Source organism: Lacerta agilis, chromosome 1 (genome assembly GCF_009819535.1).
Source record: "Lacerta agilis isolate rLacAgi1 chromosome 1, rLacAgi1.pri, whole genome shotgun sequence".
In the NCBI taxonomy this organism is placed as follows: domain Eukaryota; kingdom Metazoa; phylum Chordata; class Lepidosauria; order Squamata; family Lacertidae; genus Lacerta; species Lacerta agilis.
In genome coordinates this window covers 88810398-88829854 of record NC_046312.1, presented here as the reverse complement: position 1 = coordinate 88829854, position 19457 = coordinate 88810398, and the positions used below count along the sequence as shown (strand labels likewise).

The following is a 19457-nucleotide window of genomic DNA, read 5'->3' as shown; positions in this document are numbered from 1 at the left end:
CCCCACGTATGTGAGGAAATAGATGGGCTTGAATGTCACTCTGCTCTGTGGAAGGAAAAGCTGGAAGATGGATTGCTCTGGCTTTCATCCATCCATCTGTTCATCTGGCAGGCCTAATGTTCAGTTCCTCGTTGTCCCAGTTGCCTTAAATAATGCTGACCTACAGGATATGGGATGACAAAGGTCATGCAACTCATTTTCCCCTTGCCTTCCTTAAGTGATCATTAAGTTCTCTGAGACATCGTAACTACACGTAGTGGTGACAGCCGGATGGTATTTACAAACAAGGTAAAATCTCTCTCTGATGTATAAAGGTTAAGTTAGGAGCTGCTTCATACACAGGGTTCATCTGCTCAGTTGTTTGCCTGGGGTATCTATACACAGAGCTGTGCTTTAAAACAAAACCACAATCCAGTATTTTGCACTAGGGAATGCTGAATTCTCTGACAAATTGTGCCAGTTAATATTCATAAGGGTACTTGCCAATTTTGTGTTTCACAGCTGTAGAGGGGAACAAGGATCTATGAAGGACACCACAATCCTGAGATGTTTGCTTTTATATCTCCTACAGTGGCACTCTGCAACAGCCACAGAGCAGAGGCCAAGCAGGAGGGGGACCCACACAGTAGCAGTCAGTGTGGTCGGACAGAGCCTCCTTCCTGACACAGGCACTGCTATGGTGTATCTCAGGCATCCCCAAACTGCAGCCCTCCAGATGTTTCGGCCTACAACTCCCATGATCCCTAGCTAACAGGACCAGTGGTCAGGGATGATGGGAATTGTAGTCCAAAACATCTGGAGGGCTGAAGTTTGGGGATGCCTGGTGTATCTGGACAGGGATGGGGTTGGGCAGGGTTACCCACTCTGGTCCCATCCAGGTGTAAAAACTGTGTTAATGGAAGTTACAGGTGGGTAGCCGTGTTGGTCTGCCATAGTCAAAACAAAATCGAAAATTCTTTCTAGTAGCACCTTAGAGACCAACTGAGTTTGTTTCTGGTATGAGCTTTCGTGTGCATGCACACTGTATCTGAAGAAGTGTGCATGCACACGAAAGCTCATACCAGAAACAAACTCAGTTGGTCTCTAAGGTGCTACTAGAAAGAATTTTCGATTTTGTGTTAATGGAAGACAATCTTACTCAGCTACGAGTGATCGCCAAAGAAGATGAAGATCCAGGTGTATTCTAGTGATGCTGGTGCTGAAGGGGCAGCTCTGCTCCACCACACCAATAACTACATTGGTTCCTACATTAAGGATGTAGGAGATGTTAATAAGTGGCAGTGGAGTCAGGGAGTGGTTGGTCAGCTGCAATCAGAAGTGGAAGGTGCTGCACCAGCAACATCCTATACCTGACATCTGTATCTTGCTGTGCTGTTACTAGGTGGGCACCTATTCAGCTCAGAGCCAGCCTCTCTCTGTTGCTATTGCCGCGTCTCAGCCCCCACCTGTAAGAACAAGCTGCTTCCCTAAATCCCTGTGGCCAAGTACTACTTCCTCCCTCACCTCACCAGCTGCATCTCCCATTGTATCAGGTAAAGGTAAAAAGTACATCCAGGTTGCCCATCTGGCAGCTATTACCCAATCCTTACCAGGGATGTAAGAAGGCATCAGATTCCATCCCACCCTATATTCTCGTCACATGCAGCATTGTTTCTGTTCCACTGCAGTTCATCTTCCGACAAAAACTACATTATTTGTCTTGCTATCCATTATGGTGAAATGTTATGTAATTAATTATGCTATTCCTCACCATTCATTTCAATTCAGAAGAAACCCAGTGTAAATTGGGGGGGGGGGGAGAGAAAGTCATAAATTACATAGCATTACATACTGTTTGTGGACTGAAACCAACAACTGCAGTGGAGACCTTTCCAAACATAAGCTTTTCACTCTGATGGTTCTGGGAGATTTTTTTTAGGAGCCAGACAGTCTATACAATGGTAGTTAACGTCAGCAGCCAGCTCCCACAATCTTATTGCTGAATTAAAAGGGTGTCTGAATATGTAACCGCAAACAGTGATATCTCTGGAAAACTGAAGGGCAATTTAACATTGGTTAGCTTTGTGGTCAACTCTGAAAGCAGATTTAGGCCATCTATCTTAAGGTTCCCTACATGAGTAAGTAGCTCATTATGCTTAAGTTTCCAAGTAAGAAAGATCACAAGCCTTCTGAGTTCTGGCTCACATGAGCAATTCTCGCCTTACCCAGCAGTGGAGTCATGGAGTTTTTAATTAAATCATGAAGCTAAATAAAATAATAGGAGAGCCGCAGAGCAAAGGGACTCTTGCAATTCCTGATTACTCGTTTAGTTCATTGCCTTTGCTCATTCCAAACAATGCCATTCATCACCATTCAGGCAAAAATTACAGTTTGATTGCAGCAGAAGGCAGTTGTTGTTTTGGAGCAAAGGGATCCTGTCTTTAGAACTGCTTCTGACACTGCAAAAAGGAGCAAGTCTACTTTCTATTTTTTCTACTAGTTTTCCACCTTTTCGTATAACATGAACTAGGTGCAGTGTTATAAACCTTCAGAAATGTTATTGTAAGTGCTCACATGTGCCAAGAGGGAAGCTGAGTTCTTGGCTGTACCCCAGTAGGTAGGAGCTCCCATGACTGAGATCGCCTCCAGTTGACTATCACTATATTTTGCAGGAGAGATTCAAACACAAGCTAGAAATTTAGGTTTGCGCAATTAAATGGGGGTTAAAGTGTTCTGTCGCCCTGGTGCAACAAATCCACCTTAAAACAACACAAGACTTTTTGCAGTTAGGAAAGTAAAATTGTGTGGATGAATGAAGATTCATGGGAAGATGTGTGACTACCACACAACAAATCAAAAGGATGGTGAATGCTCATTGTTACATAATCTCCCCACTCAAATTGAGCACTCAAATGAAGACAGAGAATATTCTAACTTTGGGCAAATGTTAATGGAATAAGATACAAAGCTACCTAGAAGATAGATACGATTTTGAAGACAGTGGAGGGAATGGGGGAAGCCCCCAAAACAGAGAAGATAGTACCAAGAAAAGTAAGAAGATAAGTGTTAGTTTAAGGTTTGTATATGTTTCTTTTTATTGTTATTGTTTGATTGTGTTTATGTATTGTGTTTTCATAGTGTTAATGTTGGTGTTTATGTTATGTTTTTCTTTGTGTTAATGGAAAATAATAAAAATCTTAAAAAAAAAAAGAGAATATTCTAACTGCTGTGCAAGCTTCGTGCCATTAAGTTGGGATGAACGCTCAATAGACAGCTGGTCTGAAGGAGTGCTGAGTGTTTCCTGCATACAGAAAACTAGATGTTAGAGAGGAGGAGTCTAGCCTGGTGTTTACCCTGACAGACTAGTTTTCAGCATGCAGGAGTTTTATTTATAATTTATTTACAGTGCTGAGGAACGTTCTGTCATGGGAGCTCTACCGGCAGTCTAAAGTGGTACAGCCCAAACACACAGGTTTTCCTGTCAGAAAAGGACTGTTGAAATTGAAAAAGCAGTATGTTATTGGGGAGTTTTTTTTCTTGGCGATTACACCGAATCAGCCTCACCCTGTTGATCAAAATATTTGTTGCTCCATCCTATGGTTGCCAATAATTGTTGACTCTTTGCTGTGTGATGTAATGGCATCACAAAGCAGTGTGGGTGTGGCTACTGCAATGCAGCCTCTCATTTATAAGGCAGATGTTTTCATAGGTCCTGATCTAAGAGATCCTTTGCACATAAATCTTCATGTTAAGGAACTTTTGAATAGCTGCTGCAGAACCCTCACATCTCACAGAAGATTCTGAGGCGCCTCAGACTTCTGCACAGCAGCTCATTGTACAGCAACGTGTGCCAACCTGGCGCCCTCCACTAATTTTGGACTACGACTCCCATCAGCCCTTGACTGCCGTAGAAGAAGATATTAGTGGTCAAATTTGTTTACCATTATCGGTCTCAGAGGAACACTTTAATAAGGACCTTTGTTTTGTTTGTGATTGATGAATTTTTCTCTGCTAGTTAATTGCAGATGGTGAGGTTTTGGAGTGTCAAACAATGGGGGGGGGGATATTAAAGCAACTTGACTGCACTATGTATCCCAGCAATAATAAAGGCGCATCCATAGATTTCCTCTGAGGGAAAGCCTTTGATTTTGGAGGACATGAGCAGCTTTGCTAGTGAAGGGATGTTGTCAGACAGCTTTCCATCCTCACTAGCCAGCCCTCTTCCTTCCCCATCCCCTGCCAAAAAATGTGTAGAATCTATTATTTTCCATTCTCTTGCTGGATCTGAAAAGAATAGGCTTTTGCCTCTATTCTCTTTTACCTGCTGTAGGCCTAGCCATTGAATTCAGAGATAACCCAGCTCTGTGCTGTGAATTTGAAAAAGTTTCTTTTGTGGCATGTCTTTATGGAAGGCTACAATAACTGCCCTCTGATGGATGAGCATGGGAAGCAATACTGGCTTAGCATTTTGCAGAATCGAAGCGGATTCCCCTGTCCTCTTCAGATGCAGGGTTTTTCCATCTCTTGGATCTGACTGCTTCTGATTTTGCATTCAGGGAGAGTGCCACTGCTACGAGGGCGACAGCGAAATGGAAGATGTGTCCAATATAAATTGCTTCCCTTTCTATTGCTGCTCTTTTTATTAATTTCCATGCTGGCTGATTTTATAGCTTTCTGAGCCTTTTATTTCCTTTTTCGCGAAGGACATTTCTAACTATGGAACCTTGTTTCTGATTTCTTTTAAAGGAGCATTCTAGCATTCTGCTGCCATGGCTGAAAGCACAGGAATAAAACAGTCCCCATATATTGGAAAGGAATATTGCAGAACTAGCTTTGTGCCTGCCAGCATGTGATGCAATTGCATTAAAAACGTGGGGAAAGGTTGTACTAAAGGAGACCTGGCCAGGCCCAAGCATATTCGTGCTCCCCTTTGGCAGGAACCCAACCCACCCTCAAGCTTTTAAAGCATTCATGAATGCACTTTTACCGGTATCTCTCAGTGACTGCAGCATGAAGGGATGGGCATGCATGCATGAATGGGCCATATCACAAGTTGAATACCATGAGCAGAACTTTTACAAATGCAGTGTGTTAGCTTCTGAGTGACTCTTCTGTGAACAGAAGGGCTCCTATCAGTCTCTTGGGACTGAGGTCCAGTGGAGGCTCCTGCTGGAGGAAGGAGAGGAGAAGGCAGAGTGTTCATTGATTCCCATTGCACCAGGTCTCCTCCAACCCTCAACCCTCCACAGGAAATATACAGGAGGTAAAATGGGAAGGAGGAACCAGCAAAAATCACCCAATGCCTTTCTTCCAGCAGGTGTGTCCCCAGAGGAGTCTTGTTCGTGAGAACGCTGGATCCATTGTAATGTTTTACGTTAGAGTGGTTCCACACATTCGGGTGTCAGTTATTAACTAGTACGTATTCGGTAAACAAGTGTAGAGAAATCACATGCATGTGTGCATGCATGTGTGATGCAGTCCACTCAGGGCTGTCTTAAGCATATGCAGCACTGAGGTGCAAAGATCCACCCGGTGCCTCTCCCCAGGCTGCCCAGTCCCAGGCGCGCAGGAGGGCGGAGCCAGCCGGCCGCCTTAGCATCTCGCTGGCTCAGTTGCCCCTTATCTAGTGGCACAGAGCCACCCACAGCAGAAGAGCCCGCCGCGGCACTCTGACCTGAGAGCCTGGTGCCCAGGTGCCCCGCACCCCTAGCGCCTATGGGTAAGATGGGCCTGAACCCACTGTTTGCTTAAGGCCAGGTTCCACAACTCTTTTTGCATCAGGCAGTTCGAGTGCTGGGTTCTTTCAGCATTACTGTTGGGTACCACTGGGGAATCTCTGGCTCGCCAGGCCATTTTGTCCAGCTTCCCAAGCAATACCCATCACACTACATCTGTGGACGGGTAAAGATGTGGCTCTCTGTCAAAAGCAAAATTTGAAGGCACTGCTGATCAACTCATGCATGTGTGCAAAGGCACAGCAGAAATTTGAAAGCCTTGTGCCTTTTAATCCTCACCGTAGACCCCATGGCATAGGAAGTGACAAGAAAAAAGTTGCAGCTACAGAAGTGGCAACCAGATACCTCTCATCCTGGGACTTGGCTGCTCTTAGGTTGTGTGATACTTGTGTTTTAAGTATCCCTCAAGACTTAGAGCTCAATCCAAAACCAGTATCTGCTGGGATGAGGGAGTTTGAATTTGGCGGAACTTGGGCTCAGCCAGTTGTCCATCATAAGGGATAAACTGCAAGAGCATTAGAGAAGAGTGGATTAAATAAATGAATAAAATAAGGAAATAGCCACTGTGGGGGAACCTTTGGCCCTCCAGGTGTTACTGAATGACAACTCCTATCAGCCCCTGCAGGCATGGCCAATAGCCAGCTGTGATGGGAGTTGTAGTTCAGCAATATCTGGAGGGCCATAGATTGCCTCACACCTGTTTTAATAGTATGCGCATGCACACACCCCGTGCACCTACCTGACTATTTCTCATGCCCTCTGTCACAATCCCTTTTCTCTACCTACATGTTTGGACATTTGCTGAGTGATACCCTTTTTTAAAAAATGACAAAAGTAAGCTAAAAGGCAGAGAGTATCATCAAAGGAGTTTAGTTAGTCCTTTCAATCCATCTGTGTGCAAATACTGGCCTTTCCCAAAGGGTCCCTGGCTTTTATGATGGCTTCCCTGGAACTTCCCTCCATCTAAAGTCTGTGGGTCAATAATGTCATAGCAACAAGAAGTCATTAAGTGGGACATCATTAAGTGGGACATCAGCTGTCATAAAGTAACCGTGTAGCCCATTTCACAGAGCCATACTGCTTAACTGAGGGTTGTTTCCCCCCTCTCTCTCCTCAGTTCAGGCTCAGGTTTAGGGTGCTCAGTTCCCAAAACAGGCACAGCCACCTCTGCGCGTAATGCTTGCCGAAGCAGATAAAAAGCTGTAGGTTTTTCCGAACATTGCAGAGCTGGGCAATGTGCCACAAAATATGGTTCCTCCAGAATAATTTCATTCAAAACGTTTTCATGTTTAAAAGTAAAATTATGTTCTAATTAGGAGGCAGAACACTTGTAAAGGTTAGGCAGGATGACAGAATAAAATTACAATGCATGTCTAGCTGCTCCATTTAACTTCTTGCTTCTGATCTTAATTAGGGAAGGCTGTTTTCACTGGCCACGTTACTGGGGGTGATTCCTAGGATCTGGTATAGGAGGCTGCCAGCTGGCATGCCCTCCTGCGAGGAACCCCAGATCAGGCAAAGGGCACGTGGCTTTTTTCCTTCCTGCATCATCCTCAGCCACCAGGACAGGAGGCAGAGTTCACAGTGAGAGTCAAGACTGCATGGTGTTTGCTGTGGGGCATCCTGCTAGCAGCTTCCTTTCCTTATAGGTAAAGGTAAAGGGACCCCTGACCATTAGGTCTGGTCGTGTCTGACTCTGGGGTTGCGGCTCTCATCTCGTGTTACTGGCTGAGGAAGCCGGCATACAGCTTCTGGGTCATGTGGCCAGCATGACTAAGCCGCTTCTGGCGAACCTGAGCAGCGCACGGAAACGCTGTTTACTTTCCTGCCGGAGCAGTACCTATTTATCTATTTGCACTTTTGACATGTTTTCGAACTGCTAGGTGGGCAGGAGCTGGGACCAAGCAACGGGAGCTCACCCCATCGTGGGGATTTGAACCGCCGACCTTCTGAGCAGCAAGCCCTGGGCTCTGTGGTTTAACCCACAGCGCCACCCGCGTCCCTTTCCTTTCCTTATATTGTATGGTAAAAATGGCAAAAGAGGAAACGGGGAAGGACTCTTCCTCCTCTCACTCTCCTCTTCCCTCCCCTTTCTAGACCAATCTTATCAGGCCACACAAGTGACATGTAGATTTAAATGAACCAATTGCAACTCTCATTTTTCAACAATAGGTTTCTCCTGCCATCTGTACAGCAGACATGTGGATGGGGAAATACTCATTGTCAAGAGGCAGTGACTAGCTAGCTAGCAACGCAGTGTTCTAGGAATTGTGCCCCTTGTGCATTTCACAGCTCTGGCCCCACAAAGTCAACCAATGGGTCTCATAGCTAAATGAGGATTTGATCCTTTTTGACCAGTTCCTAGTCCAGCGCTCTAACCCCTGCACCATGCTGGCAACCACATCCGCCCCAAAAAGAATCCTAATAGTAAGCTGAAGGGTGTGCGTGATTTTCATAGTAAGCTGAAGGGTGTGCGTGTAGTGTGAATGTGGATGTTTTCCCCATGCCTGGGATGTGTGTGGAGGGGGGAGAGTTCTTGGGAAGGGAAGAGTAAAACCTCCTCCCCGCACCGCAGTCTTGATAAAAATGCGCTTGCACACTCACTCTCTCACACACAAAAGTTTACTATTCATTTTCTTTTTTTAAACCACACATGGTTTCTAATAATACTGTTAAAGTAGCATCTAATTTACTCTTTTTAATTTCATGCATCAGCAAAACCCTTAAAAGCTTATCTTCACTGTCATACCAGTGTTTAATAGACTTTGGGAGTGAAGATCAGTAGGGGAACAGGCTTGCACAATTCTTGCTTTGTGTTGCCTTGATATTTGTGTGCTGCTTTTTCTAACAACCAAGTTGAGCCCTAACAATTCAATAAAAGCAAATTCAGTTCTACAAAAAACTGGCTCAGTTTTTTCCTTGCTTGCTTTTCTGTCATTTTTTGTTATGGTCAATTTTACCCATAGATAGTGTCCAAAGTAGATCTTTTTCCATTTTAATTTTTTTTTATCCTTCTGAAGACTTTGGAGCTTGCAGCTTTGTAGGAATAGCAAAATCTATTCCCACCAAAAGCAGTTGGGTGGATGGGGTTAGTTGGGGAAAATCCAAGAAAAGTTTCTTCCAGTTAAACATTCAGCTTCACTTTTGGGTATTTTTTTTTAAAAGGTTAGGTGGATAGAGAAAGACGCACCCATTTGTGCATAAAATCTAGCTGGGTCTTTAGATAGCACCTAGGTACGTATTGAGAAGAAGATCTGGGATCTTGCTTGGGGTCAGTCAATGACCTGTCATAGCATTATAGTTGTTAGATTTTCTGCCAAGGTCTCAGTATATAAATGGAGGGTGTGTGTGTAAACTTAGCTGGCTCTGTCCATGTCCCCATGCCTGATATGCTTTCTCTTGAGTCACAGATGCAGAGAGCTTAAGCAGACTTAATTTGTAGGGCAGTTCGGATTGTATCAACAATGCTATTGCCAAGGGCACTGATCTATGGCACATCTCCCAGGTAAACTGCTTAAGAGAGAAAATTCAAGAATGCTGGTGAGTTCTGCATTTCATTAAATTAAACAGCAGCATGCTGATAAAGGTAATCAAATTCTGTGATTGTTTTACAAACAAATCCATTACCCAACTTGTCAGAAGGTCTTTTTGTGCAAACAAGCTCCCTTGCATGAGAGACGTTTCAGGGAGACCCGGAAGGACCAAATTATATGTGACATAAAACACTTAATTTGGTGTAGTAAGTATCTTTAAAAAAACAAAAACCCAACAGTAACAACTGTAAATCATAGCTACCAAAAAGGGGCAGAATCAGAATCACAACCGCAGAACCCTCTTCCCCAATAAAAAAATGACCCCCTGAAGCTGCTATTTGCAGTTGTTAGAATATATACACCAGAGGTAGCCAAATTGATGCCCACCTGATATTGTTGGATCACAACTTCCATCAGCCTTAGACAGCATGGGCAGTGATTAGGAATTATGGAAGCTTTAGTCCATCAGTATCAGGAGGACACCACATTGGCTACCCTTGATATGTGCTATGCCAAGCTGTGCTGTTAATGTCACATTTAGTTTGTCCCTAAGGATGGTAGGGTACCACTTTACCTCACATTTCACCACACATCTGCCACTTATCATTGGTTTAAAGAAAATCTGTCGCAGAATGGTACAGGTGACCACGTTCACCCCAGAATAGTTTGTCTATTTGTACAGGGTTTTATTTTTTAATAACTGCCACAATGTTGGTGTGTCTTACCAAGGGTAATGGAACAGTACTTAATTCTTAAATTATATGCAATATATATGTTCCGTGCAGTAAATGGGAACTGGATTGGGAATTGGGCTCTTTTACAATTGTATACTGGTGAGCCTGGCAGTTAGATATTGTGCTTAATATGCTCTTTGCTCACTCCCAGAGACAAACTAATATAGCAGAATGATCCATGGCCTTTCTGGTAGTTTAGTTATGAGACTCCTTTTATGTTCTCAAATATCTGATTACTGGAAAGTATACTGAATAATAGGTGATGGGTAGATTGCTGTTGCTGACTGGAAGGAGGGGTGCAAGCTACCATCCACTCACCTTAGGGACTCCAATCTAGATTTCTTTTCTTCTCCTGAAGATAATCAGTTGTATACGGCACAGTATACATACACACTGCATTGCATCAGCAGGTATGGTAGAATTAGAAGGTGGTTGGACGATGTTCTCGAGGCTACCAACATGAGTCTGACCAAACTGCGGGAGGCAGTGAAAGACAGGTGTGCCTGGTGTGCTCTGGTCCATGGGGTCACGAAGAGTCGGACACGACTGAACGACTGAACAACAACAAATAAATAAATATCCAGTTTGCTTATACCTGTGGATGTTAACTAAAATCCATACATGATGGTAAATAAAATGACATTTTGAAATATTTTACATTTGCTCACTTAGAAATCGGCATGATTGCCATTTTACTGATAGTATATCAACAGAATCCAGATAAGTCTCATTTTTAGAATGAAATCCTAAATGCAAGGGTGGGGTGAGGGGCTGAATGTGATCAAACTGCTTCATCCAGTCCCCTGTTAGGCACTCAGGCTGGCAGTAAGCAGTTTTGCACTCATCTGCCGTTTTCTGTTTTTGTTTTTATTTAAAAAACTTGATTTCTCTCCCATTGAAAACAAGTGGAGAGGATTTAACCATGCCAGCTTGGGGGCATTTTGGGGGACTGTGAAGGTGCAAGTTTCTTCAGTTCCAAACCTTACCCCGGTTCACCCCAGCAGTCTCCCAAATACTCCCTCCTGGTGCAAGAGTGCAACTGTTTTGCAGACTTGTTTTCCCATTCAGTCTTTCTGAGAAGCTTTGGGGTCAGGCACAATCAAAGCACAGGCCAAACCTCTGTCCGAAATGGTGCCTCATTTCCAGCAAAGAAACAAACTGCTCAAGTAAAATTCAGATGGCGTTACAATGCTTGGATATGGGCGATGCCAGAACCCTGCTGCCTGCTAACCACCCAGGGATGTCTTTGGAGCTGAGACAATGTCCCTCCTACTGATGTTGAGCATGCTGGAGACTTTGCATGTCAACCGAGAAGTAGTGCTTACCAGAAGTGAAGACTTGGAACTACTGGAGAACTTGCTATCCAAATGGCACAGTCATCTTTCCTGCTTTATCTGCAGTTAAAAGCTAACAGTATCCCCAAAGTGGTGTCTGAGAAATGAATGTCTCATGGTGCTGATCCAAAGGTTACAGCCTCCATATGGAGGCTGCCGGAAACCACTCTTCTGCGATGTTGCTCCACAAGGGGGCTGTGAGCCAGGCTGGTCTTTGGAGCCTGAATGCTTTGGAGGTTATTTTAAGGACTGGTTGCACCCATATAGAACCTGCTCATGCCATGGGATATGCCTCAGAGGTGCTATTGCTCTGGTTCACCATTAAAGAAGATCAGGCTGTTGGGTACCATGGACAGGGTCTTTTTAGTGATGCACCTGCATCTCTGGAATTGCTTTTCTTAAAAATGTTTTGTAGCCCCCTCTCAGGTGGTTCTTAAATGGACTCCAAAGGCCTTTTAATTTCATTGAGCATCTTTTTGCTTCTTACTGATTGCTCTTTACTTATAAAATCTCATTAAAGGTTACATAAGGCTCCTTACAATCCTCCGCCTACCTGCATTGCTGGTGGTCCTATCTATCTATCTATCTATTGATCGATCCACTTACCATGAAGCAATGTTTTCGCTCACCTTGTGCTGTGATTCACATGGAGTTGTGTTATTTAATGGGTCCAACAGCATGCATTTGCAAATGCACATTGGATCATTGATGTCAACCAGTTCCATGTGTATCATACGATGGCATGATCAAAATTAGTTTGGGGTGGTAGCTGTTGTCTGCCTAGGAGGGGGAAGATGCATTAGGAGATATGCTTCACTCTGTATAACTTCTGTGTCTTGATATCAGATACTTTAAAACATATGTGCTCTCTCTGCTAGATATATAGGTTAAATATCTAGGAGAAGGGCCATAAAATTGAGGGCTCCCTGCTGGATGCTCTTAAGTGATGCTGTCCCACTGCCAATTTACTGCTGAGATTTGAGAAGCATCAATTGTGGGAATTAGAGAGGTACGAGACCAGGCACACTTTATCCTCCCGCTGCTAGCCAATGCTGCAGCAAAGCCAGCTGCTCTGGCCTCTGCTCCTTACATTCTGCTCCCCAGAGTCATGTTTGGCATTATGTCACAAGGTGCTTTGTTCTCTACTAATTGGGAGCTATTATTCCAGGAAGTAGATGATAGAGGGAGGTGCAGGGTAATGTGCCGTGGAACTGCTCCCCCCCCCAGTCCCTTGGGCCAGTGCCGCATTTAACCATGTGGAATGCAAGAAGGGAGCAGGCAGGGGTGCCAACTGAAGTGGAAAAATGTCAAGCAAAGCAGTTTTTTTCCCAGGCATGGAGTGAACCATCTCCTCTTCAATAATCTAAGGAACCCGGTCTCCAGAATCAAAACACTATGGTAGCTAATCCATACAGGAGCAGAGTGAACAACCTGTCCTGCATTTCCCCCCCCCCATTGCTTTGAGATGTGTCCATTATCATTGGGCACCTGACATACCAGTTCAGCTCAGGTCTGTGGTGATTTTGTAGGCTGCCTTGCTCCTTTTATAAGTCCTTTCCAATTTGTGTTGAAATATTTTTCTCTCCCCCCCACCTCTCTCTTCCTATCTTGTTTGTCTGTTTTCATCCTCCTGATGTTCCCACTAATTCTAATGAAGCTGGGCCAGGCAGGCAAGCTGGAGGCAGACTTGGGAGGAAATAATTTATTCCAGTGAGGCATAATCCTCTAAATATGTCAGATTCTTTGCTGTGGTGTGGGTGGGGAGGGGTTTTGAATAGAATAGAAGACGGACAGCAGCTTTATGAGCCAGCTAAGTACAGTACAGTGTCACTGGAATGGAAGTCATTTAAACCTGTTTCAGTGCTGGTGGTGTCAAATCTGTCATCTACTAGGTTCAAAGGGAGATGGGGAAGAAATAATGGTCTGTGGGCAGGAGTCCTGTTGCTTGCTGAGTGCTTGTCAAAGAACAGCATGTTTGTGGTGTGTGTGTTTTTAAATAATTATTGAGTCAGGCGAATTAGCAAATGTTATGTAAGCAATGAGATTTGTTTCTCCCATGAGCCACGTGGATTCATGTAGCAAAAAACTCTGATTGGTGTCCACAGAGGCTTATCAGCTCTGGCTAAGCTATAGGACTCATTGAAACCTTCAGTTACTTAATATTATTATTCCATTTATACCCCTACCTTTCTTCCAAGGAGCCCAAAGTGAAATACATGGTTCTCATCTTCCCCATTTTATTCTCAGAACAACCCTGTGAGATAAGTTAGGCTGAGAGGCTGTGTCTGGTCCAAGGTCACCCAATGAGCTTCATGGCTGTTTAGGGATTTGAACCTCAGTTATCTCGGGCCTCGATACAATCATCTTGCAAATTAGCCCAGGCACAATTGCATCCCATGTGAGAAGCTTACAGAAGCTGGGACATGATCTGCTGTGAAAGGGTTCTTAAAATCTGAAATCTGAGGAGATGAAGTGGCATAAGAGGTCTGCGTACACATATCTACACCACTTGAATTACTCTCATTTGATGGATCACAGCTAAATGTGCAAACTGATTCAACCAAAAAGAAAATTTAGGTGACCTTTCATCTTTGGTGTTCTGAAAGTTCTCTTGTGGTGTGATGACTCATTCAGGCATGGAGATTGGCTCTGAATGTGGTCCAGTGAGGAACATGATCTCCAAAGTGCATGGGCATTAAGAGACGTCTGCAAGGCAATTCGTAAGAAGCTAGGTAGTATTCTTAAGCTCCTCAACAGTCTGTAAGTTATTGGTGGTTAACCTTAGAACTCTACCACAGCAACAGCATGTATTCAGCAGCCTTTACAAATTTATTGTCAACTGTCCTTGATACTCGAAGCACAAATCACACAGCAAGCCTTGCCACATCTAAACATATCCAGGCAACTTATTAGGAAGTGAGGAAGCCCTCATACAGCTGGTGCTTTTCTGGACCTTCTGGTGACATGGGGGTTCCTAGCTGGTGTCTAAGCTCTCAGCCCCCTTCTGAATTCTATTGTCCATTGCTTCATTTAGGATGAAGTCCTTTTTTTCTTCATTTTTCATTTTATACACACACAAACATAAAACGTACGTGTTTACTACTAAATGCAACAATGCTAAGAAAAAAGGCATTTCACTTGCAAGCTCATTGTATTATAAACTCTCCAAATGCAATTCATCTGACAGGCTGGTGCGGTTTTTTTTGTCAGTTGTATTCTGCAACATGTCACTGACACAACAATAGTGCATTCATAGTGGATTTATATTGGACCTTCCACACATCAATCCCCTGTCCAGCTCTATATGCTTCCCCAATGTTATTGCATTATTGCTGCCTGGAGGGGCACTGTAGCACAACAGTCTGGTTTTCATGATTAATTTTGATTGATTTTACCTACTGTATGCTTTTTGGAACGTGTATGTATACTGCTTCGAAAATTTGGTGGTTAAGTGGTGTAAAAATAGCGGAAATAAATAAAAGTGTGTGTGTGTGTGTGTGTGTGTGTGTGTGAAATAAACCAGGACATTTTTTTGGTATAAAAAGTTATAGGATTTCAGGGACATGCTGTGACTGGGAACAAAGCAGTATTTCCGCCCCAAATCTTTTTCAGGTGCAAACATTGTTAAAAGTGGGATCATGTATAATGGCTTGATACCACAATGAACACACAAATAATCATGAATGCACCATCAACATGACATCTGGAGCAGCCTGGAATTTCAAATTTATATCAGCAGCTAAAAGGCTTAAAATAGTTCCAAATTATATTTCTGTTCTATTTGATTGGTAAAGAGCAGGGCTTTTTTTCAACAGAACTGAGTTCCGGGACCTTTCAGGTGGGTGCCAGTGCCATTTTAAGAGAAGGAGGGAAGCATTCATGGGGAGTTCCTGCACCTCTTTTTCTAGAAAAATAGCACTGATAAAGAGCAACCAATTTTTCGCAAAGTGTTATTTTCTGACATCTTCCTTCTTTTAATCATAGCATCGCAGTAAGCTCAGTGAGGCAATGTGCCATGTTTATTAAACCACTCTTGTTCATTTGGCATTATCTGAGTACACTGTTTGGTTGTTGTTAGCTTCGTCTTCTTTTTTTGCTGTACTTAGCAGATTTCTTTTGCAATTACAATGTTCTGGGTGTATAACGTTTTTAACAGACTCACTGGTATATTATATAAAATCATATTTTACACAATATTAACAATTTCCCCCTATAAACTTCTGATTTTCTTTCCACGTAGGTACACACATATAGCCTGCTTTGTGTTTCCAGCATGTCTTACTGACATTTGGATAGATTTTTCTGAGGTGGTGCAGAGTCAAATGCCATCTGTATGACTTGTTATTAAAAATTACTTTTATATTTGCACAAAGTGATATGCCAAATTATTTGAAGCCAAAGAACAGCAGGATAAATTGGACATTTATAAAGTTTTTCAGACCTGGTATAAGGTCAGGGTGGGGGTGGCGGGTGGAGTGTAGATTTCCTATTTCAGACTGAATGCCGATAGTGTTGCAGCTGTGTTAAGCATCTATTGGCAAATCACTGTGACAACACTAACATGCCAATTCACATAGTCCCAAGAGCATTATTTTAACGTAATGGGAAGGATGAACACACATGTGCGTAAGTGCAAGTGTGTATTTGATTATTATTATTATTTAAAAAAAATAAGTCAGAGAGACCATACGTACTGACTCACTGACATATCTAGCACTTGGCTTGCTGGCGTGTCTATAGTTTGCATAGCACCAGGTTCACACTGTGGGAGAAGAACTCACAGCGACTGCTTCAGTAGCTGCGGTTTGCTTGGAGTAATTTCCATTGAATCTATAGAATCGTACTATGAAACTTCTTCACTGACAGATTCCCACCTCCCTCTATGCCCGTGCAGCTCTGTGGTGAGCCATCTTTGTTCTCTGCTAAACGTTCACCTCTCGTGCTGTCTTTATTATGTCTTTCCTGGCAGATCAAGTTGTACCCTTTGATCACACAAGAAATGCTTCTTTGCCGTTACCTGCAGCCTTCCCCAGAGAGAACAGCAGAGGAGAAATAATTAAAGCATGAAGAAAATCAGGCATCTCAAAACAAGCCCTCCTAGGCTCGGAGAGGACCAGGTGAGGTGGTGAGCGGATAAGAGAAAATAACCTTGGGGATAACATGGACATCTTATTCATGCAAACTGGGGGTGCTCCACAAGGCTTTACATTATTATATTTTTTGGGGGGGATCATATTCAGGTGTAAGTACTCTAGTACAAAATCCATATACATCAGAAAGAGCCCGTGTGGGGTAGTGGTTCATGTAGTGGGCTTTCCTGTAAGAAATGCACATTCACATGTTTAGCCACAGTGAAGTCTCTCAACAGAGAGAAGTTTTAAGGTAGAAAATGAAATAATACTCTGCATGCTTCCATGAGGTTCCTGGGGTGATGCTGGGAGAATAATTTCCCCACTCCTCAATATACCTTTTCACTAACCATGTGAGGTAGGCTAGGCTGAGAGACGGTGACTGGCCTCAGGTCACCAATGAGCTTTATGACCAAGTGGGGATTTGAACCATGGTCTCCAAGGTCGTAGTCCAACACTCTAACCACTACACCACACCACACAGAGCATGCTGAACGGAGGTAAAGTCAGAGGTAGTGGGTAAGCTTCACTTTTGGTTACTTCTGTGATCGTTGGCTGCCCGTCTTCTCTTTGGATTCTGTGTCTCTTCTGTAAGCTCCCTTTTCTTCTTTGCATCATCAGGTGTTCTCCATCCTCACATGCTCTCACAGTGGAGATGTGCCTGCTCGTTGATATGAGTACCCAGATAGCACAGCCCTGCTTTCTGTGGCTAGGACTCCTGAACAGCATCTGAGCAGTCCGACAACTCCTTCCTCCTCTTGCCCTCTTCCTTCAAAAAGCATCAGCCTGTTAGATTGTCCACGTCGATTTGCTATGACATACATCAGCGTTGATGAGAGGCAGGAACACTGTCGGGTAATTTTGAGCTGCCAGAATAATCAGCTGTACGCACAACATGGCTTAAAGGATTTCTCAGTTAGCAGCATGCATCCACTGAAGAACTTGGACACTCGCATTTTTACTGGGGACTTTAATCCTGTGAGCAAAGCGGACAGCAATGCAGGGGCACATCTGTATCGAAGTGTGGAGAATCTGCACTGGGCCACGGGGGCTGATCCTCATTGCCATCCCCGCTATGGAAATGTAGACAAAGAATTTGTTGTCCGTTACAAAGGCACAGCTCATTGGTCGAAGTGTTCTACGGAAGGTACTCCATCCCCCAGCTCACCTGAATGTTGCCGACACTTCCCTCTCACGTTGGACAGAATTCCACCTGCAGCGCGAGACATCACCCTTCCTCCTTGTGCCAAAGTGCCTCCGTGGCTTTTCTCCCCCGTCGACGGGGATGCCAAAAAAACCCTGAAGGAAAAACTTAGAATTCACAGTAGTAAAGCTGCAGAGATTTGCAAGCCTCTCAGACCTCAGGTTTCCTTGAATGACCTGGTTCCAAGGGAATGCTCTGAATGCCGGGCATGCCAGCAATATAAGAACGGTTGTTCGGTGAACTGTTGCACCATATTTGTGCAGCATGCCACCCTCACTCACGGGCCATGGACAGCTCTGGGGAGTGATCGGCCTTGCTTTTCTCGCCGACTGACAAACCCAGAAGACATCAAGCAAGAAGCTCGGAGAAGATTGCAGATTAGGAGACAGAACAGCTCGCCCAACTTGACTCTCCATTGTGCCAGTGATGGCCAGGACATGGTCAAGTCCCAAACGACTGGATCCTTAAAGGGATATGAGGGGGAAGGAGACACCAAAAGGATTTTGGAGCTGAGCAAAAAAGGGGACTTCAAAGAGAGACTCTACATTCCAACTTTTGAAGAGTTCAAGAGGATGAGAATCAAGGAGACATGTTTTCTCAGTGGCAGCAGTGAAGTGACAAAAGATGTGAAGGAAGGAACCCAAAAGTTGGAAGAAAAAAGAAACCAGAACCCTTGTTCAGGTGCCCAGCAAGTTCTTGCCAAAGAAACGGTTGCAACGATAGATGATTATGATGATGTGTTTCATGAAAATACCCAGAGCACTTCTGGCTTTGTTGGCTATCAAGATAATTCATCCACATGGGACAGGAGCTTCTGCCTGATGAACACGCCTATGGCTAGGGACAAGCGCTATGAGGTGCCAACTTCAGATAGAATCCCAGTCCCCATTTGTTCGAGTCCAATTCCAAGACCACCTCTACAGTCTGCTGCAGCCCTTAGGGAGGAGGGAGGGAAAGCTTTTGCTGAAGGGGAGACTCAGGGATTGAATGCAAGACAACTAAGTGAAGTCCTCCACCATGCTGGACACCCAGTGGTGCCTGAAAACCAGTCTTCTTGCTGCCCATTGCTATTAGAAGCGACAGATATATCCAGCTATGGAGCTAAGTTGCAGAAAATGAAGGATGAATTTATAGGCTCTGCACTGGACCTCATTAAGAAGAGGTAACCAACTCTGTTAGAGTTCTTGAGAACAATTTCAGTTTTAGGGTACTTAGAAATGCACTTTCAAATTTAGCTGCATTAAGTAATTTATAGAATTTCCTTGCTGAATCAGTATGCTGCAGAGGTGTCATAATTTGCACAGACATTTACGCCATTAATAGCTTTCCCCCTCTTGACCTGTGGGGAGTTCCTTTCTTTGAGGTATCAGGCAGCTGTAGGGAAAGAGACAGTGTTGGGGCTGTGTGAATTTATGCAGACATTTTCCCATATGCCACTTTGGGAGAACTGATGAAGCTGGGGTTTTTAACTAACTGCTATATCTGATGTCAGGAAGGAGTTTGCCTAACAATCTAGAAGGGTGGTCTGGGGATTGTGGAGAGGGCGGGGACTCCCTCTGCCCCGTGGGGGTGTTTGCTCTGTTCCTTGAGCCACTGAAATGACTGGTACTCCTTGTTCATTGACACACATCTATATCTTCACAGGGAGGGTTAATTTTTGACTTTGGGCAGAGGGTTGGAGGAAATGTCAATCATGTGAATGGAGGTGACACAAAACATTATATTAAAGTCCGTGACCACTTGAAAACTGACTTTCAGGTGACTTGGGCAAATAATTCAAAAAATGCTGCCTTTTCTAAGCTATCAATG

At 43.9% G+C, this 19457-nt stretch overlaps 1 protein-coding gene across 2 annotated transcripts in view; it reads left to right on the top strand.

Annotated features, from left to right (window-relative positions):
* The window catches only part of LOC117054012, a 69186-nt gene that overhangs the window by 32674 nt on the left and 17055 nt on the right, over positions 1–19457 (top strand). The window contains exons 2-3 of one of the 2 annotated variants that reach the window (XM_033162459.1): positions 16339–16432; positions 17066–18810. In XM_033162459.1, the coding sequence (XP_033018350.1) occupies positions 17258–18810 (1553 nt within the window). In that variant the 5' untranslated portion in view covers positions 16339–16432; positions 17066–17257. Of the gene's footprint in view, positions 1–16284; positions 16433–17065; positions 18811–19457 lie in introns of both variants that reach the window. The other variant, XM_033162452.1, reaches the window with a different exon arrangement.